The 23,582-nt window shown below is 39.0% G+C and overlaps 1 protein-coding gene across 2 annotated transcripts in view; it reads right to left on the reverse strand.

Moving 5' to 3' along the window:
- The window catches only part of SCML4 (Scm polycomb group protein like 4), a 45,765-nt gene extending 23,763 nt beyond the window's left edge, over nt 1–22,002 (reverse strand). The window contains exons 1-4 of one of the 2 annotated variants that reach the window (XM_032214865.1): nt 21,802–22,002; nt 6,004–6,133; nt 4,178–4,378; nt 1,227–1,418 (exon numbers count right to left, since the gene is read on the reverse strand). In XM_032214865.1, the coding sequence (XP_032070756.1) occupies nt 1,227–1,418; nt 4,178–4,378; nt 6,004–6,133; nt 21,802–22,002 (724 nt within the window). The remainder of the gene's footprint in view (nt 1–1,226; nt 1,419–4,177; nt 4,379–6,003; nt 6,134–21,801) is intronic. The other variant, XM_032214866.1, reaches the window with a different exon arrangement.
- Between the last annotated feature and the right edge of the window lie 1,580 nt (nt 22,003–23,582).

Below are 23,582 nucleotides of genomic sequence, written 5' to 3' on the forward strand. Positions count from 1 at the left end.
TGCTGACTCTGTAAACCGCTTAAGAGAGGGCTGGAACACACTATGAAGCGGTATATTAGTCTAAGCGCTATTACTAGTGCTAGTTCTCCAGCTCAACTTCTAGTGTACTTAAGACAGAATTACTTTATAGCTCCTTCTCACATTTCTGCCTTATCTTTAAGGAATCTTTACCTTAATTCCCTATGTTTTCTCCTTTACCAGGGCTCTATCCTATCTGTTCCCAAGGCCTGTTAAATAGTTCATCACAATTTGCAATGAAAAATGGATAGCTGGGTAAAAGTTACTATGAACCCCTGCCCACCCACCTCTGTTTTTTCATTTGAAGAGTGCACTGTCTGTGACAGGTAAATGAGTCCTCAGTTAAATTCCTTTTCCTTTCCTGAAACTGACATTATTTTTATAATTGACAGAAAATATTGGCAAGAGAATCTAAATTATGTGGCAGCACCCTAGCTAACATTGGCTCATGTCAAAAATTAATCAGGGTCAAGTCCAAAATTCCTTTGGTAGGACACCTCAGGGCTGGAGCAAGCTTGATAAATGAACAATATGCATGAATGGGAAAGTAGTACCTTATTATTGTCAAGGAAGCTTTATGGAAACACAACTCAAAGAAGATTTTAATTATATGACAGTATCTATTCTTTTCCCTAGCTTTGACCTAAATGCCTTTTTTTTTTTTTAGAAACTTAGAGCTGGAAACCACCATGCAGCAGAACAACCAAATCTCTTCCATATGCTGCTGCAATCACAATGTTCCTCCTCCGAAAAAGCCCAACCCCTGTATATACATTTTAGAAGTGAAGACTGAGTCAGAGTTCTCCTATATCACATTTGATTTGAGATGCAACTTAAATATGTAGGAAAAGTATTTTAGTTGGGGCGGAGCAAAAAGTAGCATTATATATTTTGGCATGATGTAGTAGTCAAATAGTCAATTGGAACTAACTTAGTGGGATCTTTTTTATTCCATTCAATCATGCCTGATTCTTGGAGCCTGCCTTGATAGGTCCCTACTATTTTCTTGGTGAGCTATTTCAGAAATGGTCTGCCATTGTCTCCTTCCAGGGCTTACTGAAAATGACTGGCCCAAGTTTACCAAGTTGGCTTTGTGGCTAGGGCAGGACTAGAACTCACAGACTCCCTGTTTGTACCCCAATACCTTAACCACTAGACCAGCTGGCTCACTCTTGGAAGATACATATGTTTATAACGCTTAAACCTACCTGATTCCATCTGTCCATTTTCATACCCTTCTGGGTTTTCAGAAGTGTTATATTGTGGAAAAGGCTGATTGCTAAAAAGATTGTCACATAATAAGTTACGGCAAAGCTTTTTGAGGAATCGCAAAACGTAACCAATACTGTTCACAACTGGGAGACTCAAGAGGTGCTGTTTTCCTTCAAAAGAGGCAGAAACTGATGGAGAGAGAAAAAATATGTAGATAGTTACAGTAGTTATAGTCTTACATGCAAAGCAAGCTTATGTCCCCCACCATTGGCTTAGTGAAACAATGGCTTATATAAGTCTAATATGACCTCCTATCAGCACGGCCATTTTTACACTATCCACAGTTGCTAAACTACACATTTTCCATTTTAATTTATGTTATTGAAATGCTACCACTTTAAAGTTGTGGTAGGAGAATTTTTGGGGTTGGAGTTTATCGTGACCCGACAAATGTGCGCCCGACAACAGCGCGCCAACAAAACCGCAGCGATAAAACTGCGACGTCGGCAGCGCGCCCACAAAGGCGTGCCAACAAAAGAGTGCCGACAGAAGCACGATTAGGGTTAGGGTAAGGGTAAGGGTTAGGGTAAGGGTTAGGGTTAGGGTTGGGTTTAGGGTTGGGTTTAGGGTTAGGGTTAGGGTTAGGGTTAGGGTTAGGGTTAGGGTTAGGGTTAGGGTTAGGGTTAGGGTTAGGGTTAGGGTTAGGGTTAGGGTTAGGGTTAGGGTTAGGTTCAGGGTTAGGTTCAGGGTTAGGTTCAGGGTTAGGTTTAGGATTAGGATTAGGTTTAGGGTTAGGGTTAGGGTTAGGGTTAGGGTTAGGGTTAGGGTTAGGGTTAGAGCGTGCTTCTGTTGGCACGCTTTTGTCGAGCGCGCATTTGTCGGTGAACCGGAGTTTATACCAATGGTTCCTCAATTCTGTCAATTTTGATGGAAATAAAAAGGATGTCAGAGATCTTAAAAAAAGTTTTATTTTACCTTTGCTACATTGAACTGAGTCTAATCAAAAGTTTTCAACTGCCACTGCATTCACATTTTTGGGAATTCAACCTTAGCCATATAAGAAAATAATAATAATTTTACCAGATATAACAACCTGGCATATTTTCAGGATTCAGCTGAAATGTTTTTTGTATGTGTATGTTTAGCTTTTTGTTCTTTCAGCACAGGTGCAAATAGAACCAAAATGCCCAGAGGGGGAATGAAAATGGAAACAGAATATAAATAAATGTTGCACTGTGGGATAAAGCTTAGAATTGCACAACATGACAAGTCTTGTAGTGAAGTAAAACAGATTTAATGGAGAAAATAATTGTCAATATTTTTTTAAAAAAATTCTTAAAGCATATTTCTACCTGTATTTTAAAAAGAATGATATAAATATTGTGATTCATTACTGTATTTCAAAATACAGCAATGAGCTGTGGAAGCTTCTTGGATGAGAACCAAAATGTCATCAATTAAAAAAACCAGAAAGTCCAGTTGCCTCTTGAAAAAGCACCTTTGGGACAACCATGACCTGAATGACCAAGAATCTTCATAGGCAATATATTTCAAAACTTTTATAAATATTATTAATTTTAAAGCCATGAAATATGGATTAAAACACTTCAAAAAGCAGGAGCCAATATCCTATTGTATAATAAATACATAACATCCCTTAAAGAGAATATAATCTGAGAGACAGCAGTTGTCAGACTTGGAAGAGATCTTTTACATTGGGCCTTCAGGCCTGCCACGTTTTCTACTGTGGGAAAATGGGAGGGGGGATTATATGGAGTATGGGTGATAGATAGTCAAGGTAACATTCTTTTCTCAGAGAGTCAAGGACACCTTGCCCTGCAGCTGCGCTGATGTAACTGGGAGGCATCTCATGTTTTGGATGGTGCCTGATTGGGTCATGTGATGGACATGTGGGTGCTGGCCAGGGACTTGAACTTTCTTTTGTGTGGGGAAAACTTGGAAACTTTCAGATTCGAGTTTTCCCAGATGTGCCAATATGACACCTCTAATAAAATGGAACTTTGAAGAAACTCAAACCCCAGAGTCTTCTTTCATTGGGGGTGTTACTTGGAACCCTGACAACAGTTAGAGCTCTCGCTGACAATCTTTTCATCAGAGTGATGTATGTATGTATTTGATTTATATCCCATTTCATTTTCAGTCAGAAGTTCCAAACACTAGAAGCAGCATGCCCTCTTCCCATTTTTCTTCACAACAACCCTTGGAATAGGTTGGGTTGAGAGATAATGATTTTGTCCAAAGTCACCCAGTGAGTCTCTGAGGTTTAGGATAGATAAAATGGCTGCCTTTGTCACAGCAGGTGACTGTACCTGTTTGATTTTAGCTAATGTCAACAAGCTGAGCAGAGTAAGAGCAGATTAGTGCAGTACTACTAGGATACTACCAAGAAATCCAGGGCTTGTAAGATAGATCAGGAAAGAGAACAAACAAGGGAAGTACATGTTTATATAGCCACAAGGAGTCAAACTCAACACTTTACCTTAAACAATGACATATTATAAATGGGGAATTACCTAATTATTCACTGTCAAACAGGCATGGGGCACAGAAACAAGTTGAAGAAAGAAATCAGGTGGATTGGAAATCCAAAAAACATTGACTGTTTATATGTTTACATGAATGCATGACAGATCAAAGTGGAGATGAATTTCCATTGGTGAACAGCTATTCAGACTTTGTTCTACTTATTCATTTATTAAATTTATATGCCACCCATCTCTCCTAGTGGTGATGCTAAGCAACTTACCAGACTTTCTCAAATATAGAATGGATGCAGGGGAATATCATTGGAGGAAAACAAAGCCCTACCAACTCTACTCTTAATCTTTTTTATCAATGAACACTGGATAGAAGACTGTTCAAGGCCCTGGTTAGCATTCCTGAAAGCAGAAATACATTGACTGCAATGCACTGTCTCCATTTTTACCTGACACCATTTCAGCGCCATAGCCCTGCTTGACAAGCGAGAAGACAGTCTTTTGCTGGTGGGCACAATCAATGCATGCCTGAACTGTCTGCTGTAGCACTATGGAAGGTCGTTCAGGTCCAAAATGATCTGGGAGTTGCTGTACTCTCTTTCGCTCAAGGTACGGCCCCACATTCGCTTGCTTGTTGACATAAAGGCAGACTGTAGGGAGGGAAAAAAGTCCTTGTCATTGTCCAAACAGATCTCTAAAGACTTCATAAAATGTCATTTCCTTTCTGTGTCTCTGATTTGGTTTTGTAAACTGGAAATTCAGGCCTTTGCAGACCCCCACGTATCTGGCATCAGGTTGGGAAAGGCCTCACTGGATAACTATAGAAATATAGTTGTCTCAGAGGTGCTTTTTCAAGAGGCAACTTTCTGGACTTTCTGGCTTTTTTTTCTAAGACGTTTCACTCTGAGCTGAAGCTTCTTGGATGAGAAGTGAAATGTCTTCAAAGAAAAACCAGAAAGTCCAGTTGCCTCTTGAAAAAGCACCTTTGGGACAAGCATGACTTGGATGACTGAGAATCTTCATACACATATAGACATTCTTGACTTGTTTCCAGAGAATGGTCTACAATTCTGAAGGATTTCCAATTGAAGCCAGAAATGTAGACATATAGAAGGAGCTGAAAACCCTGGCTCTGCATAATTAAAGAAAATCGTGAGTATAAAATGTGAAAGAGAGCAAGAAATCAAAATGGTTAAAATTTGATAAAATGAAGTTTTTTTAAAAAGAAATGTTAGAATTCCTGAGGAAAAAGGGGGATTGTGACTCTTTTTTCATCCATGTTTCTCTAATTATCCCAGATGTCAGCATAAAGACTTTTACTGAGTCTCCCATTGTATCTTATATTCCATTCTACTTGGGTTTAAACTTTCAATGCAATTTATTACTATAAAATACAAAATTACCTTAATCCAATCTATTATGTAGTTGCACAGATTAATATAGTAGTTTGTAATATCAATATTGGTCTTTTCTAGAACAAAAATGCTAACATTTGATATACCATAACTTTTTTTTTAAGAAGGATACTCTACTGTATGCAGATCTATTTAGGACTATGTCTTAAAAGACTGGTCTCAGTCATATTAAAACAAGACACATTATTATTGCTGGCCACAAAAGTATTAGAGTTGTCATCATTCAGAACATACATCATCATCCTGTTTCCAACAGAAATTAGAGAGGTGACAAAGAAATTATTACATAGCAAAGAAGATAGATGTGCAATGCTGTGGATAATAGACAATTATTATAACCATAATAAAAATGTAGTACTTGAAGTGTTAAACAGCTACTCAGACTGAAAAATAAAAAGTCTCAAAGCATTTTATTCTGAATAAATAGGGGGATAATGGCAATAATAGCATCACATAGCTCTGTAAGCCACTAAAAGGCTACATAACAAAGCAGAAGATGTAAACAAAGCAGGAGAACCCATTGTAAACACAAATGAGGGGCACAGATGGCTTTTCTAAGTTCTGATGATGAATCTATTCATGCAAAAGCACCCATATTTTACTTTCAGCCTGTGGCACAGGGTCTCTTAAATCAGTCAGTACACAAGTTGCTTCTGCGCATCTCTTTTTCTATTATGCACAAACCAAAGGAGCAAATAATACTGAAAACAAAAATAGAGGAAAACATCAGTTTGGAAAGACAGCTGGCAAGTTAATTGATAAGCTGTCTTGGGGCTCTCAGAAGGACAGGGAAGAAAGCTTGCTTTAAAACATGGGATGTAAAACAAGGCTTTCATTTTGGTGGATTTGATTCCACATACCTGTGAGGGCTTGCGGTGCTGCCGAGTTGGGGATTGTAGCCGCATCCTGGGGGATTGAACTGATGTCAGGTTCTGGGGTGCTTCTTGGTGGGGAGATTGCTAAAGGAGTCATTAGAACACGAGATTTCAGCTGGAAGACACAACAGATGTTGGTCATGAAAAAAAAAACATATCAAATCTATTCTGTTATACCACAACTTTGAGATCTTTCAACTCCCAGAAATCTGTGCATGGCATTCTTTCCCTGAGATAGAACATAGAACATCAGAGTTGGAAGGGGTCTTCTAGTCCAACCCCCTGCTCAAACTGGAGACCTTATAGCTTTGCTGGCTGAGGAACTCTGGGAATTGAAGTCCACAAGTCTTAAAGTTGCCAAGGTTGGAGACCACTGCCTTATACATTTCAGACAAATGGCTTCTTAAAAGCCTCCAGTGATGGAGCATCCACAACTTTTGAAGGCAAGCTGTTCCACTGGTTTATTGCTCTCACTATCAAGAAATTTCTCTTTAGTTCTAGGTTCTCTCCTTGGTTAGTTTCCATCCATTTCTTCTTGTTTTACTTTCAAGTGCTTTGGAAAATAAGTTTACCTTCTCTTCTTTGTGGCAGCCTATTGGAAGACTGCTTTAATGGCACCCCTAGTCCTTCTTTTTACTAGACATATCCAATTCTTAAAAACATTCTTCATATGTTTTAACTCCATCCCCCTAATCATCTTTGTTTCTCTTTACTGCACTTTTTCTAGAGCAGTGATTGCTAACCTTTTCCAGACCAAGTGCCCAAAGCACGCAAATCCCCAAAATGCAACGGCCTCCCCACACATGAGCTCTGCCCCCTGGCGCATGCACATGTGAGCCCCTGCAAATGGCCCACCCCCTGCATACACATGTGTGACCCTCCACCTTCCCCCCCTCCCCGTGCATGTGTGTGTGACCCCCCTGTGTGTGCCACACTCTTTACACATTCATGTGTAGCTCCCATGTGCATGCCCTTGCCCCCGCGTATGCACAGCAGAGAGCTGAAGGCTAGCTGAATGGTGGGAGATGCACAGACATGCGCAGTGGAGCTGAACTGGGGTGACAGCTCACATGCAATCTGAGAGGATGTGTGTGCCACCTCTATGCCATAGGTTTGCCATCACGGTTCTAGAGTCTCAACTTGTTTTTCATATTGTAGTGACCAAAACTGGATATGGTATTCCAAGTGTGGTCTTACCAAGTTCTTATAAAGCAGTACTAATATTTCACGTGATCTTAATTCTACCAATCTGTTAGTGCAGCCTAGGATTACATTGGCTTTTTTGGCTGTTGTAGCACACTGCTGGCTCATATGTAAATGAATGCCTACTAGGATTCCAAGATCCCTCTCACAGTTACTGCTATTGAGCCAAGTTTCACCTAATCTGTATTTGTACATTTAGTTTTTCTTGCTTAAGTGTAAAGCCTTGCTTTTCTCTACATCACAGGTATCAAACTTGACCGTGTCACATGACGTATCGTGACATGTCGTAATGTTTTTTGCCTTTATGGAGCTGGGCTGGGTGTGGCCTGTGCGTGACGCACCTGGCCTGCAGGCCGCCAGTGTGACTGGGCTGCTCTACATTGAATTTCATTTTGTTAGATAAGCTCAAATCTGCTGAGTTGAGTCTGCTGAGAGTTGATTAATTTCTCTAATTAATAATTAGAGAAATATGAGGAAGATGAAGAAGATGACAAAAACAAATTGCATTTTAATTTGCTATGTACATTATCTACAACACTACCTTAAGATGTAATTTGTCCCAGAATTTATTTCTTCCAGAATTTAGGAAAGGGACAGTGAGGAGTCATCAAATTTTCTATAGTCTCACCCCAAATGTGTATCTTAGTTGGAAAGTACCATTAACTTGCAATTACTCTTTTCAATATAATTATTTTCATATATACTGGGATACAATTTAGCTGCTACTAAGGGGCCTATTAAAAGTCAGTTATGTAAAATCTACATGTTCAAAGACACATTTCCCCTTTTTATAAATGTCAGTCTGACACAATGTGTGAGGACCTCCAGGAATTACTCAAAACAGATATACTGTGTCTAGTTAGAAACTAGATGCTTGTCATAATCCCCACATCCTTCTAGATGAAATTTCTGTAAATATATTTCCACCCTACTGCCACAAGCGTCAATAAGTAATAGTGATAAAGTTGATATGATTAAATCCATCTGTTTTTTTCCTATAAATGCTACAAGACATATGTCTTTGTAAACAACGGGCACATTTAGCAATTTACTGAGACAGAATTGGGAAGCAAATATGTAATTTATAGATGTGCATCCAAAGCCAAGATTGTATCATAAATTAAAGCAGGATAATGTGAAACAGGTTTTCATATACAGTATCCGGGATGGAGAAAATAAGTTTGAACCCACTGCAGTTTGGCAAAGACTGTCTCTGTCTGCAAATTGGAATGACCTGCTACAGGTTTTCCTTTCCTTGCTTTAACTTCTGTCGCCATTCTTCTTTGTTGCAAGAGTATGAATGAGTTCCAGATGAGTACAAATGCCATATCCAACTACAGCTCTAGTTCAACTGTAGCTGAGTCCAATTTGGCTCTACCATTCAGATACTGTAGGCTGTAATCATCTGGGTCTGGGGGTGGAGAACTAGGACTCTTTTATGACCAATGAACTTCAACTCCCAAAATTCTTGAGGCAGCATGGTTGGCTAAGGAATTCTGGGAGTTGAAGTCCACAAATCATAAAGGGGCAGTAGTTCCCCACTTCTGGTCTAGACTTTACTAAAGAAATTGGCCCCAGGTTAACTTTTAGAGATATACAGCAATATTGCAACTAAAGGAAACTTCTACCAAGCATGCTTTTCACTCTATTTCCACCCCCTAATCCCCGCACAAAATCCAAAATTTGCAGCAGATTTTTTTAATCGGTATCAGTTCTACCCAGCTAGAAATGCTGAGAACCATCAGAGAATACCACATCTTACTCCCTGAACTGCCCAATTTCCTGAAAGAATGAAAATTCACATTCCATACAAAGGGTGGGGGGAGGACACAATTAGTTTCCTCTCCTTCCACCCAGGTCTTCAATGTGTGTGAATGCATGTGTCTTTGTGTCAGTGTCGACTCTTGGACTAGCCCCTGCAGATTTTTTGGTAAAATCTTTTGGAAATGGTTTGCCATTGACTCTTTTCTAGGACTGAGAGTGTGTGACTCTGCTGGTTTGTGCTATTTTTTTTCAGAATATATGTGATATTTTGTGGTTTTTTCCCCCAGAATATATACAGGTTAAAAAGAATACCTTTCTACCTCTCTACTGAAGCTGTCGCAAAGGTGCTTTTTCAAGAGGCAACTGGACTTTCTGGTTTTTCTTTGAAGTTGTTTCGCTTCTCATCCAATAGCAGTTAGACTTATATACCGCTTCATAGGGCTTTCAGCCCTCTCTAAGCAGTTTACAGAGTCAGCATATTGCCCCCAACAACAATCCTGGTCCTCATTTTACCCACCTCGGAAGGATGGAAGGCTGAGTCAACCCTGAGCCGGTGAGATTTGAACAGCCGAACTGCAGAACTGCAGTCAGCTGAAGTAGCCTGCAGTGCTGCATTTAACCACTGCACCACCTCGGCTTATTCAAGAAGCTTATTGAATAAGAAGTGAAATGTCTTCAAAGAAATACCAGAAAGTCAAGCTGCCTCTTGAAAAACACCTTTGGGACAACTATGACCTGGATGACTGAGAATCTCCATAGACTTCTAAAGAAGCCAATTTATGACAAATTACAATGAATAGTAGGCTAGATAAGTATTATGTAAGATCCACCCAGAGTCAAGTAACTCTCCAAAAATTGACTATTATTAAGTGTTGTACCTTATGATTCTTGACGAATGTATCTTGTCTTTTTATGTACACTGAGAACATATGCAACGAAGACAAATTCCTTGTGTGTCCAATCACACTTGGCCAATAAAAAATTCTATCCTATCTTATCCTAGCCTATTCTATGAAAAAATGAAGGATAAAGAGCCTGAAAGAAAGTCCAACCCAGAACCCTTGTAATGGCACTTGATTTTTCTTAAGCTTTATATTTGTTTTTGTTTTTTAAATTAAAAATATTTTCATAATAATGCTATAAACCCACAAAGCCAATCGAAAGCAGTAAAGGGGGTGGACCTTGTCTGATTTAAACAGACTTTCAAGAGACAATCAAAAGCAATGGAGAAGAAAATTGCATGTTAGAAGTCCTAATTTAGATCTGATGTAGAGTTTATAGAACACAGTAAATCAATAAATGAAATGATCTCTTTTGCCTGCCGAAATGAAAATCACCAGATACAAACAATCTGTCTTTACATGCTTCTGCCTAACCTCATATAGGGTTTTTTTTAACTTATGCAACTTGAACCCTATTTTTATTTGTCCCTTGAGTCAACATACTCTCTCTTGCACTCACTCATTCTCACGTGAGTGCATAGGCATAAAGAAACATAAAAATGCTTTCTCTAGGAAAATAACAGTCCACTTAAAACAGTATTTTATGGCAAGTCTCTCCCAAAATCTAAAACTTGTCACCTAGTGAATAGACCATACTTAATTGAATGGTTTATCAAGGCAAAGTAGATTTCCCTGATCTGGCACTATTCAAATGGGCTATATAGCTTTGTACTCAAAGTGGTTAGAATGCAGTATTGCAGGCTAACTCACCGCTCACTGCTAGCAGTTCGATTCTGGCTGGCTCAAGGTTGATTCAGCTTTCCATCTTTCTGGTCAATAAAATAAGAACCCAGATTGTTGGGGTCAATATGCTGACTCTATAAACTGCTTTAGGGCTGTAAAAGCTTTATGAAGTGGTATATAAGAGACTGCCTGCTGCCAATTACCTCCCACAGACCCATTAGATCTCACAGGGTTGGCCTCCTCCGGGTGCCATCTACCAGCCAATGCCACCTGGCTATTACCCTGGGGAGGGCCTTCTCTGTGGCAGCTCCGGCCCTCTGGAATGAACTCCCCGCAGGGATTCGGACCCTCACCTCTCTCCAGGCCTTCCGAAAAGCCGTCAAAACCTGGCTTTGTCGGCAGGCCTGGGGGTGATGAGTTCCCTCCCCTCTCGACATGTATAGTTGTGCAACTGTTGCCTACTTTTATTATTTGTATTTTGTCTTTTATGTTCCCCCTTTTTTTCCCCTTTGAATTGTTCACCGCCCTGAGTCCTCCCGGAGAAGGGCGGCATACAAATAATAAAATACCTAATACCTAATACCTAATATAAATCTAAGTTCTATTATACTACTGGGCAGTTGCCTGTAAATAGGTCTGTGCATGGGCAGAACATCAAAAATGTGAAAAAAACATGCCGCGGCGACTGGGGAACTGGTTCGGGGGCGTAACAAGTCGGCCATCCCTACCGGATTGGCGATCCAGTCTCAATTTCCACTACCGGTTCATCTGAACTGGTGCAAACCGGTAGCAACCCACCTCAGGTGAGCTCCCATAATGAATGAACAGGAAAGTCCCGAGATACAACAAGGAAGTCTTTCCAAATTTTGGAAAGCAAACTAACCCATATTGCCATCTATATGTGCATTAAGGAAGCATCATGCCACAAGTCCAGATCAATCTAAGCCCATCACTGTTTATATTGTACCTCACTGAAACAGAAATGTTTATCCATAAAAATAAAAATAAAAAATCCAACTATCTGAAAAATATTTCTTAGCTAGAACCATATATTCCTGGAATTATTATTATTAGTGTATGGCGCTGTTACAGTAGCTACAGGGAACTACAGTGCAATTACAGAGTAGTAGTTTGGCTGCCAAAGTATTAACTCTGTTGTAGGAAATGCTCACACACATCCCACGGTGCACCATAAAAGGAGGAGCTGGTTTTGCATCAGAAAGAAAGATAAGTGGCTCTTCCTGCACATCATCCAAGGCCCCCTCCCTCCCCTGAGCTGCTTCACAAACAGATGTTGCGACCAGGAAGGTTCAGAGAACAGGAATCTGACTGCCTGCACCAGAGGTGGGTTCCTACCAGTTCGCACCTATTCAATAGAACCGGTTCATCAAATCTACCGAACCGGTTAGAAGAGGTTCCACCAGTGGACCCGGAAAGCAGGCCACACCTACAGAAGAGGTTCCGAAATTTTTTGAACCCCACCAATAATCATATCCAAGGACCACTGGTCCTTGGATATGATTATTCTACACTATCATGCTCCTATTTATAAAACTCAGTGCCTCTGTGAAAGGTAAGGATGACTGCTGCATTTGTGGTGCAATCAGAACATTGTGTGTGTTGAAGTTGTTTTAATGCAAACCAAAGATGCCTTTTAAAAAACAAGTTTACATCATATTCTTATGTATGCCAGTGCTGTGTGTGAGTTAATTTAAGATGGTTCTGACAAGTGTTGTCGACATCTTCATATCCGGTCACATGGGTGGCAAGCCACTCCCATCTGGTCACATGGGCAGCAAGCCACTCCCACAAAGGAGGCCACACCCACAGAGTAGGTTCAAACAATTTTTGAAACCCACCACTGGCCTGCACTGAGCACCAGCTTGTTCAGGAACTCCTCAAGTGCCAGAACTCAAACCGCTGAAGCAGAAACCCTCTCCCATATCATTAAGCCATTGAGCCACCACGTCTCTTATATTCTTAGAAATGAACAAATCATTCATTTAGCTTTGGCCCTGAATGAAGACATTTGGAAAATGATGCTAAGTATACACACACACACACACACACACACACACACACACACACACATATATATACATATACATACACAGTGAAATACTGCTACACAGTCACACTTGTCAGGACTATTCTTCAGCCTCCATGGTACCACCTGATAATTTTAAAGATTGGATTGGTCTTACAATAGTTTCCTCTGGATACCTATTACTTCAGTTGTGAATCACACAGCTTACTTGACAATAAATGTAGCAGCAAATGCGAAAGTATCTTGTTTCCCTCTGGAAAACAAGTGACCGTACATATTTCTATTGGATGTTTGCTGGTGCTGGAAAATCGGCAGAGGGAGCGGGAGCGGGAATGCAGGGAACAGACACTGAATTAACATTTTTATTTTTTATTTAAATTATGAATAGACTGACATACTTTCCCCCAAGGATATAGAAATCCCTCTCTTAGGTTCTTACGGGCCCATTTAGCCTTCCTTTCAACTAGATTGCCATTCCTCCATCATTGCCACTAGAAATCATTATGTCAGAGTGAAATAGACTACTTTATTAAACATGGCTTCTCCACAAAAATAGCATTAGGTATGCATAAGCAGCATGGAGATGGTAGTGGGGAACAGACGGCTTCATAAATATGTAGATAAGGGGCAAAGTGTAATAAATCTGGATCTCCAGAGTGGTACTTGTGAAAAAGCTATTTTAGCAGAACTTTGAGAGCAAAGCTCAACATACAACCCTGTCAGCTGAGCTGAGATCTTTCCCCAAATTGAGATTAGATGAATTTTGGATTTTAATGTGGATGGGATGTGACTCTTGATATATTTAATTTACAAATAGAACAACAACTGCACAAAAGGTTACACACAATCACACACTTGCTCCAGTCAAGGAGCGCAAAAAACAACATGCAGCAGAACCACTAAACTGAGTGCTTTCTTTTGGCTTCCATAGAGAAGTTTAGTTCCCTTTAGTTTGGGAACTAAAGGAAACCATGAAGGCCATGGCAAACATTCATCGTGATTATTTACTGAGCTAAAAGGTGGGGAAACATTTATTCTTTCAGCTAAAACAATCTTCTGCCAAAAATGGTGTCAAAATGAGTAAGCATTGATGCCTCGTATAATGGAATTGCTAAATAAATTCACAAGGAAGAAGTGAAACCACCTACTGTAAATCACATAGATACCTGTACAGTTATGTGTTACAATGCAGCATAGAAATGCAGGTCCAGAATCCAACTGTAACTGTAAACTTGTTTGCTTCACATTGTCATTTGATTATTTTGCAATATGTTTTTTTTGGTATTCTGAGGATCCTGAGAATTTCTCTAGTCTGCTAAACATTAGCAACTAAAACAGTCCTTTCCTATCGAAAGGCAGAAGATAATAAAATCAGGAATAAAATAAATAATGACCTATCAAAACAGAACTGGTTTTAGAAATAAAACATCCTCAAAGTGATAATCAAATGCGTAGATAAAACTGACACTCCCATTATCCTAGGTGACATCAGATTGTAGGAACAAGCTGAAATAATTAGTGCTCCCTCTGCGTATGTTTCTGTTGATGTCTTTAATCTTCTTGTAAACTGCCAAGAAACTGCCATGGAAGAAATAAATAAATAAAATGTAGGCAATTCCAAATTGGATGCCCTATTATTTAACCATATTTTAATGGTTACAGTTAAACTATATTACTGTTAAAGAATATTAATGAGGGGACCTTTTATTTTGTTACTAATTCACCTCTGAGAGTTTCAATAGTCTACAATTCTTTCCATACTAGGCAGGCAGGCAGGCAGGCAGGCAGATAGAAGATAGATAGATAGATAGATAGATAGATAGATAGATAGATAGATAGATAGATAGATAGATAGACAGACAGACAGACAGACAGACAGACAGACAGACAGACAGACAGACAGACAGACAGACAGACAGACAGACAGACTAAATACATGATAAGTCATCCTTGAAGTTACTTTATTCAATGTCAGCATTCTTCTGGAACCATTGGCAACATTTTGGATCATCATTTACTCACAACAATAAAACTCTCACCTACTTGTTTGTTTTAATTTATACACATTGCAATCAGAAAGATACTTGGTTATTAACAATAGATCTATAACAATACAATAAATCCAACAAATAGTAAATCAAAAAATGTCATATTTGATGCAACAAAACTCTCTCTATATAGATAGATAGATAGATAGATAGATAGATAGATAGATAGATAGATAGATAGATAGATAGATAGATATAGATATAGATATAGATATAGATATAGATATAGATATAGATATAGATATAGATATAGATATAGATATAGATATAGATATAGATATAGATATAGATATAGATATAGATATAGATATAGATATAGATATAGATATAGATATAGATGATATATAGATATATAGATATATAGATATATAGATATATAGTTATTCAGGTTTTCTCCCGCGTAAAATTGGAGATGTCTTGGTGACGTTTTGACGAAGTCTCATTCATCATCTTCAGGCTTGGTGCTTCCAGGAGCAATGTGAGATCTCGGCTGTTTCGAAGAATCTCACATTGCTCCTGGAAGCACCAAGCCTGAAGATGACGAATGAGACTTCATCGAAACGTCGCCAAGACATCTCCAATTTTACGCGGGAGAAAACCCGAATAACTAGAGACCTACATACTAACACCCGCGAAAATCTCAGAAAACATATACTTTCACAAATCACTGCCGCATCCCCCCATGGTGATATGATCAAAATTCAGACACTTAGCAACTGACTCATATTTATGATGGTTGCAGCATCCCAGGGTCATGTGGGCACTTTTTGTGACCTTCTGACAAGCAAAGTCAATGGGGAAGATTCACTTAACAACTGTGTTACTAACTTAACAACTGCAGTGAATCACTTAACAACTATGGCAAGAAAGGTCGTAAAATGGGATGAAACTCTCTTATCAAATGTCTCACATAGCAACAGAAATTTTGGATTCAATTGTGGCCGTAAGTTGAGGACTACCTGTACTCTTTCAGATTTGAGAATCAATTCTATCTCAAAGAAGTCAAAATTTTGCAGCAGCACCCTCAATGCCCAATTGATTTACAGCCAAATTAAGCTATTACCAAATTTTATGTAGTGATTCAAACCAATTTCAAAACAATGTGTTTTTTTTTATAGGTACAATACAGTATATGATGATTTTGTATGATTTTTGAATGGTCCATAATTATAAATGCAGAGAAGTATAGAATGATTAATGCAACAGCTTATTTAGTTTTGAATTTACTGAATTTTTAATGCAATAGCTATGGAAAATAATAATGGATAATGGAAAACTGCACAAAGCCCATGGATAAGAATTCATTTCTTCATTTCAAAACCTTCCATCTATATGCACTTAAATATAATATTCAGTATGAACACTACTACATCTCAAAATAATATTGAGGAGCTTTCAGTACAATACAAGAGTTATCAATGTTATGACAGAGATGCTTTCCTCTAAGAATTATCCAACAAGCCAGATATAAAAACTAGTTGATAGGAATAGATGATAGATGATAAGAATTTCCAGAGAAAACCTGATGGACAGGTTAAAACAAATGTCTGTTGGACTATGCTGTATACCAGAGTTCCCCAATGTTTCCAGCTTTGCTGGCTGATGGTGGGTGGGGAGGAAGAGGACGTTTCCACTATCAATTTATTTCTCTGCACAACTCTGTCTTAGTGGTTTGTGAATGGAAAGCAACTGTTCCTTCTACATGAATCAAGAGATTCCAAACCTTCAAAATACTAGAGGAGACATTTCTTGCTACCACCTCCTCTAGCCATCCTTGCTGATAAACAAGAAGAGTACATGATTATGAACTGAATATGAATTGGTAATCTGCAAAGAAGACAAATTCAATTTTAGACTGCACATAGAACCACAGTTTCCAAGCCAAGTAATTTCCTCCTTATTCTGCAGTGATCATCTTTCTCCCCCCCCCCTCTCCTCTCATTTCAAATATTATCTCGAATTCTGGGTATCTCAGTTTACGAAGCATTCAACAGACTACATCAAATATAGAGAAAGGTAGCAAACATTATCAGGAACCTGGAAACTACTGTAAATCCTATTAAGAAAAATGAAAAGAGCTGAGAATGTCCTTGAAAGAAGAAGAATATAACAGTAGCCTGAAAGGGATGCTATATAGAAATCACAACCTGTTCTGTATCACTCCGAATATATGGTTTGACACAGTCAGCCAGATGTTCTGTCTGGATTTGGCATTTTTATCCACCTATTGAGCAGGGTCGGTTGCTGCCGGCATTACTGCTAATTTGGCGCGTGCACAATTTTGTGCGTGCAAAAACATGCCGCACTGATCGGGGAACCGTTTTGGAGGCTTAGCAGGCCTGCCAGTTCCGGTGACCCAGGCTGGCAAACCACTACCAATTCGGCCAAATTGGTAGGAACCCATCTCTGCTATTGAGTCCTTTCCAAGAACTTGGGATAGACAGATGTTGATGGTGTTAAAGGTATCCTTGCAGGCTGTAAGTTGTCCCAAGTAAAGCTGCCTTTTGCAATTGACTGATGGTGATTTTGTCAATACGATGGAACTCAAGTGGTGCTCCAGTTGTTTTGGGATTGCATCTAACGCACCTATTACTACTGATACTACCTTTGCTTCCTTTTGCCATAGCTGTTCTATTTCTATTTCCAGGTCTTTATAGTTTTGTTATCTTTTCCTGTTCTTTCTCTTCTCTTCTGCTGTCTCCAGGTACTGCCACATCCACTTTCTAGGCTTATTATTAATAAAAAAAAATATTTTCCTAAATTATACCAGACCCAATAACAAGAAATTATCTATTTATCACTTTATCACTTTTTTTCTTGAGTTTCCACTCTAATTACTATAAAATATAAGGCAGAAAAGTTGTACCAAATAATAATTATTTTTTTAAAAAAAATCCATGTACAATAAGGAGCTTTGTAAAATTTACTCAGTAAGATTTAGGTGCTAAAATAATTTACAGCCTCCAGAATACTGGGGATTGTTCCCTATAAAACACAAGTTCTATTGTTCAGCCTTAGGCATCTTCATATATTAAAAAGTATCAATAGAAGAGAATATATGTAACTCGGAGTTGAACAGTGGAATTCTTGGTGCTTTCTGGACTTGGTGGTTTCCTTTCAATATTTCAATATTATCAGTCATGGTGAATGTGGGGTTTGCTTCCTGCTTATACACAATGGTTTACCCTGCTAGTGTAGGTGGGGGTGTGGTTATCACAGATAAGCAGAGACCAATACTAAATAAACAATCAAGCAGAAAGCAATATTCTAATAAAAAAGCCACCAAGGAGACAATCAAATAGACAAAACTAATGAGATATTCTAATCAAAGAGCTAGCAAGGAAAACCACACATCTTCATCTACACTGGAAGACCAAACTACTATACATAAACAGGTAGAAAACTCCACTTTCACTAGCACTGATGATGCTACCTAATCTGGTAATGAAATATCTGCAAGCAAGCAACCAAGCTGAGAGAGTCCCAAGGACTCCACATATTAAAAAGTCTTCCTACAATGAAACAATTGCATCTGGATGAGAACTTAGTTTAGAAGTAACTCATAGTTTTTGAACTTTGGGTTTACCATTAAAGTCAATGGTCTGTTATTAAATCACCTGCTGTGCAATATCATGGATGATCACATAAAGTGATTCTCTAAATAAATATCCATACACCTTTTGTTTTGTTTTTCCTGATCATAGCAATAGCAATAGCAGTAGACTTATATACCGCTTCATAGGCCTTTCAGGCCTCTCTAAGCGGTTTACAGAGAGTCAGCATATTGCCCCCAACAATCTGGGTCCTCATTTTACCCACCTCGGAAGGATGGAAGGCTGAGTCAACCCTGAGCCGGTGAGATTTGAACCGCTGACCTGCTGATCTAGCAGTAGCCTGCAGTGCTGCATTTAACCACTGCGCCACCTTGGCTCTATCATCTTTACATCTGGTAATTGTTGGAAGTTCAGAATAGGACACAATAAAACCAGATGAAAAAGACAGAATTAATATCACATATAAAAGTCTTGCAGTCTTGGCAAGCTTCCTAAAGATTAAAAAGGATCAGCTCTGACTGGATTCACTTTCTAGATTGGATGCATATAAACTTGTAACTAACAGGGGCCTCCAATCTTGCTGGCATGGCTAGCTGAGGAATTCTGAGATTCAAAGTCCATAAGCCTTAAATTTGCCAAGGTTGGAGAGCCCTGATCTAACAGACTTTGTGCAGGTGGCATCTCAAAGCAACTAGAAGCAGAACACTCTCTTTTTCATATTGCAAACATTGTGTGATTTGTGCAGGGACCTGGCAAACTACAATTTATTTTACAGCTTCTAATACAATATATTAGAAAATATTCTATAAAGCTTGATTCCTGGAATGAAAAACATTCAATCTTTTCTGGGGGGATGTGGGGGTTGGCAACGGTTCAAAATAATCAATTTCTCCTATCTGATCAGAAAATAGAGCTTTATTTGATATTTGTAACCATGGCGTTTTTATTGTTAAATGTAGGAACTCTTATTTGGTTTAAAGTAGTGTTTTGCTTCTTTGGCAATCTGAGACACTATAGAGAAAACAAAGTCATGTTTGGCTGTAGGAAAGTCCCAAAATAAATTCCTGGCAAATGGAACTGGAAAATAAAAACACTCATTTGTTTGAAGCTCTAGAACGGCTCATGATTAGTGTCAACAATGCTATGCAAAGAGATTAATGGCACTTGTACACTATCACTATCCACTCCTCTAACCCTCAAAATGACCTGCAGTCAAGTAGAATAACCAAGGACATTGCACTGCCCAAGCTGTTACACAGTTCATATCAGCTAAATTCCTCATGCCTTATTTTACCCAAAGATGGACGGAAGGAAGACCAAAGCAATTTGCTTCTTAATACCTGGCCTGATACTTGCCAAAGAAAAAAGAGAGAAGTGCAGTATGTTGTCAATTTCACCTCTGCTCATTTCACCTGAATTACCGAGGAAGAGATGCAGGGCTGTCAAACCAACATTTCACAACACAATCTGCTAAGGCAGCTGAATCTCAGATCTGAGGAAGAAGGTTGAGGCATGAATTCCCTCAATGGAGAAGCAGCTTGTATCCAAATTCCAGAGACCCTCTTCATTCCCCGCCCCCTCTTTATTGCGGCTGAAAACCAATTCCTCTTTCCCTGCAGCTAAGTGGTGAGTAAACTAGCTCAGCTGCCAAAGAAAGTCAAATGGCATGGGGGTCATAGAAGTGAAAAGCTTGTTCAGCAGCAGCAAATCGTCCTGTGGAGGGAAATACCTTTATGCCATTTCCTAAGCCACTAATTGTGGTTCATGCAGAATAGGTAGTTGCTACTATGCGACGATTTTTGGAAGGTTTAATAAAACTCAACAGACAGGTTGTTACAAATTTCCCTAGATCTGGGTAAGCCAGCTTGAAGATTTTACATCTTCTGATAATACCCTGAACAAAGTATTCTGATAAGGCTTTGCACAAGGACTGAATCTAAGCAGAGGCAATAATAATAATAATAATAATAATAATAATAACAACAACAACAACAACAACAACAACAACTCCGCCGTTGCCGGTCCCAAGCCCGGATGAGAAAGGAGGAGGGTTGGGGTCAGGTTGGCAACCTGGCCCCATAAAAAAACCCCGCCAACCCATACAATATGGTGAAAGAAACGAATAAAAATTTTATACCGCATCAGTCGTCGCGCGGGTTAACAAGGGCCGTGGCGGATGTTGGGGTCCCTGGACATCCGTCGACAAGTGGGCTACAAGTGGACCAGCCAACAAAGTGACAAAAATATAGTGCAGATGAAAACCGTGCCATAATGGCCTGTTACTACAACTCAGAGCCAGAAAAAAGAGGTTATTTAAAGTGAATGTTTGAATTATGGAAACAACAATATCCAGATTCAAATGTTAATGAACAATGACTAGCAGATCAAAGGCAATTTATTATATGGAATAAAGTGTTTAGTGAAGTTGAACTTGAGGATATTCAGGCAAATTGCAAAACCCAAAAAACAATATCACAAGCGGAAATAACTGATATTCAAGACACAACTAAAGACATTATAGTAGAACTCCCAGAAGAAGCTCTTGGGGAGGAAATAACACCACCACCACTACAACCAGTTATCACTGAACCAACTGATGAACTAACTCAAAAACAAAAAGAATTGAAGGATAAGATCATGGAGCATTTTCTGCTTAATGAGAAAAGGCAACGTTTACCATCACTAAAAACTGTGCCTAAGAAAATTTTGGCCCCTATCATGAAAATGGTTAATGCAGTGTTTTCAACAATTGAATCGGGATCCATCTTGGAAACGAACCAGTTAATGTACAGCGGAGCTGTAATAGTCACTAATGAACTAGGCATTAAAATCAAAGTACCTAGTCACACAACTGACTACCTACAATGCCATGACCGCATTGCTAAGATCATTTACTGGAAATTGTGCCAAAAGTTTGGATTTGAGTACAGCAAAAACCACTGGGAACATCAGGTTCAGAAGGTTTTAGAGAATGAGAAAGTCAAGATCTTGTGGGACTTCAGAACTCAGACTGACAGGCACTTGGCCCACAACACACCTGACATAACAATAGTTGGAAAGAAAAAAGTATGGTTCATTGACAGTGCAATACCTGGAGATGCACGAATTGAAGATGAACAGCAAGAAAAAATCACAAAGTACCGGGACTTGCAAATTGAAGTTGAGCGACTGTGGAAAAAGAAATCGTGTGTTGTCCCGATTGTAATTGGAGCCCTTGGAGCAATACCTAAAAGGCTACCTCACTATTTGGAAATTTTAAATTTATCAGACTTAAACATTCTGATTCTACAAAAAACCACCCTACTTGGAACAGCTTATATCCTCCAATGTTACCTTAACAGTTCCTAGGTCCTTGGTTAGGACTCGAGCTGTTGAGCTACCAACCAGCCCCAAAGGCTGGTGAATCTCACCAAAGATTAACCAAATAATAATAATAGTAATAACAACAATAACAACAATAACATAAACAGAAAATGTTATACCTTATATCCTGGTTTTCGCCCTCGCTTCTTGGGGATTTTCACAGCTGGCAGAGAACCGGGAGATGAAGAGTAAAGATTATGAACTGCCATTTTCATAGGGCTGGAATGGAGCGGAGGTCTTCCTCTTTTTCGACCTGGAATTCTAGAAGACTGCATGTCAACAGAATCCAGTCTTGGAGGCAGGAACGGCAAATGATTCATAAGTAAAGGAGCTGCAATTTTAAAAAAAAATTGAAGAGTGAGGATATATTTAGCGTGCAACCATCATTATTCCCCAGCATGATAAGTGACATTTTGTGAATAAAGAGTAAGAAATACAGTAGTAAGCAAAAGAAAAAAAGAAAAAGAAAGACACATGGTTAAAACAAAAGGAAAGGATATAGTTTCTAAGCCGAAGAGACTGCGCTGTCCAAAGATGTCTCTGTGGTCATGTGGATGACATGACTAAACGTCAAAGGCACACGGAGCACTTTTACCTTCCCACCAAAGGTGGTTCCTATTTTTTCTACTTGCATTTTTACATGGTTTCAAATTGCTAGGTTGGCAGAAGCTGGGACAAGTAACAGGAACTCACTCCATTATGCAGCACTAGGGATTCGAACCACTTAACTGCCAACCTTCTGACTGACAAACTCAGTGTCTTAGCCACAGAGCCCCATTAATGTTCAATAGGCACATGTTATTCTTGATTCTCATGAATGGAGGTGAATATAGATGTCCCAGGATAACGTTGCAGGATCCAATCTGGGTCAGTCAAGGGACCAAAGATTTAGCCTTCCAGGCATTCGGACTTGTGCCGGAGGCCATCCTCAGGGAACTTCTCTCTTACCAGAAGTTCTCTGAGGATGGGATCCAGCACGAATCTGAAAACTCAGAAGGCTAAACCTCTGGTCCCGGTGACTGACACAGCTTGGATTCTTGATTGTCTCTCTTGTTTGACAACAAACAGTTCTTAACAATTCTTCTCCTACTACATTCAAGTTATGTTTGACCACATATATCCTCACTTCCATGTAATAAAGTAGACAGAAACCTACTCTTATATCCATCCATTTTCACTTTTTTGCCATGTATTCCTCATAACAGATATATACTGTACTAATTCCTATCTTCCTGCCAACAGTTGAGGATTTGTGCATCCTCAAATTTTTCCATTGATTTTCTCATCTTTGATAAACATTCTACCAAAGTACACAATTTCACCATTTATACATAATTTGCAATTGCTCATCATTTTCTCTGTAAAACACAACCACATTATCTTCTGCTTTGATGCATTGGTTTTCAGATCCATGCACCTTGTTGGATTATACATTGCTTTAATATTTGCAAATCATTCAGGTTCTCAGCCAACGAAATGATATCATCAGCCTACAAGAGAAATTGCATATTCATGTCTCCAACTAGCAGCTCTCTAATATCACCACAAACATTATTTATATCTTAATCCACACATACATTAAATAGCCCAACATAATACTTGACTTAGCCCATATTCAACATTTAACCCTTTAGTTACAGTAAGCATTCTGTTTATCTTCCCAAATGCTCTATTTCCATCCGATAAACTTTTATTGCATCTAGCAATCAACTTTGAACTTCATATTCACTCCACACTCCACACCATTCTGTAATTCAAGCCCATTTGCTTTATCATTCGCCTAAATTAAATGAAGAAATGAACAATAGACTGTCTTTCTCACCTTCACCTATTTCTCAGTGACCCACCATTTGTCTTTCTGGCATAAAGCTACACTGCCTGTCTAAATATTGTTCTTTGC

Source organism: Thamnophis elegans, chromosome 4 (genome assembly GCF_009769535.1).
Source record: "Thamnophis elegans isolate rThaEle1 chromosome 4, rThaEle1.pri, whole genome shotgun sequence".
In the NCBI taxonomy this organism is placed as follows: Eukaryota; Metazoa; Chordata; class Lepidosauria; order Squamata; family Colubridae; genus Thamnophis; species Thamnophis elegans.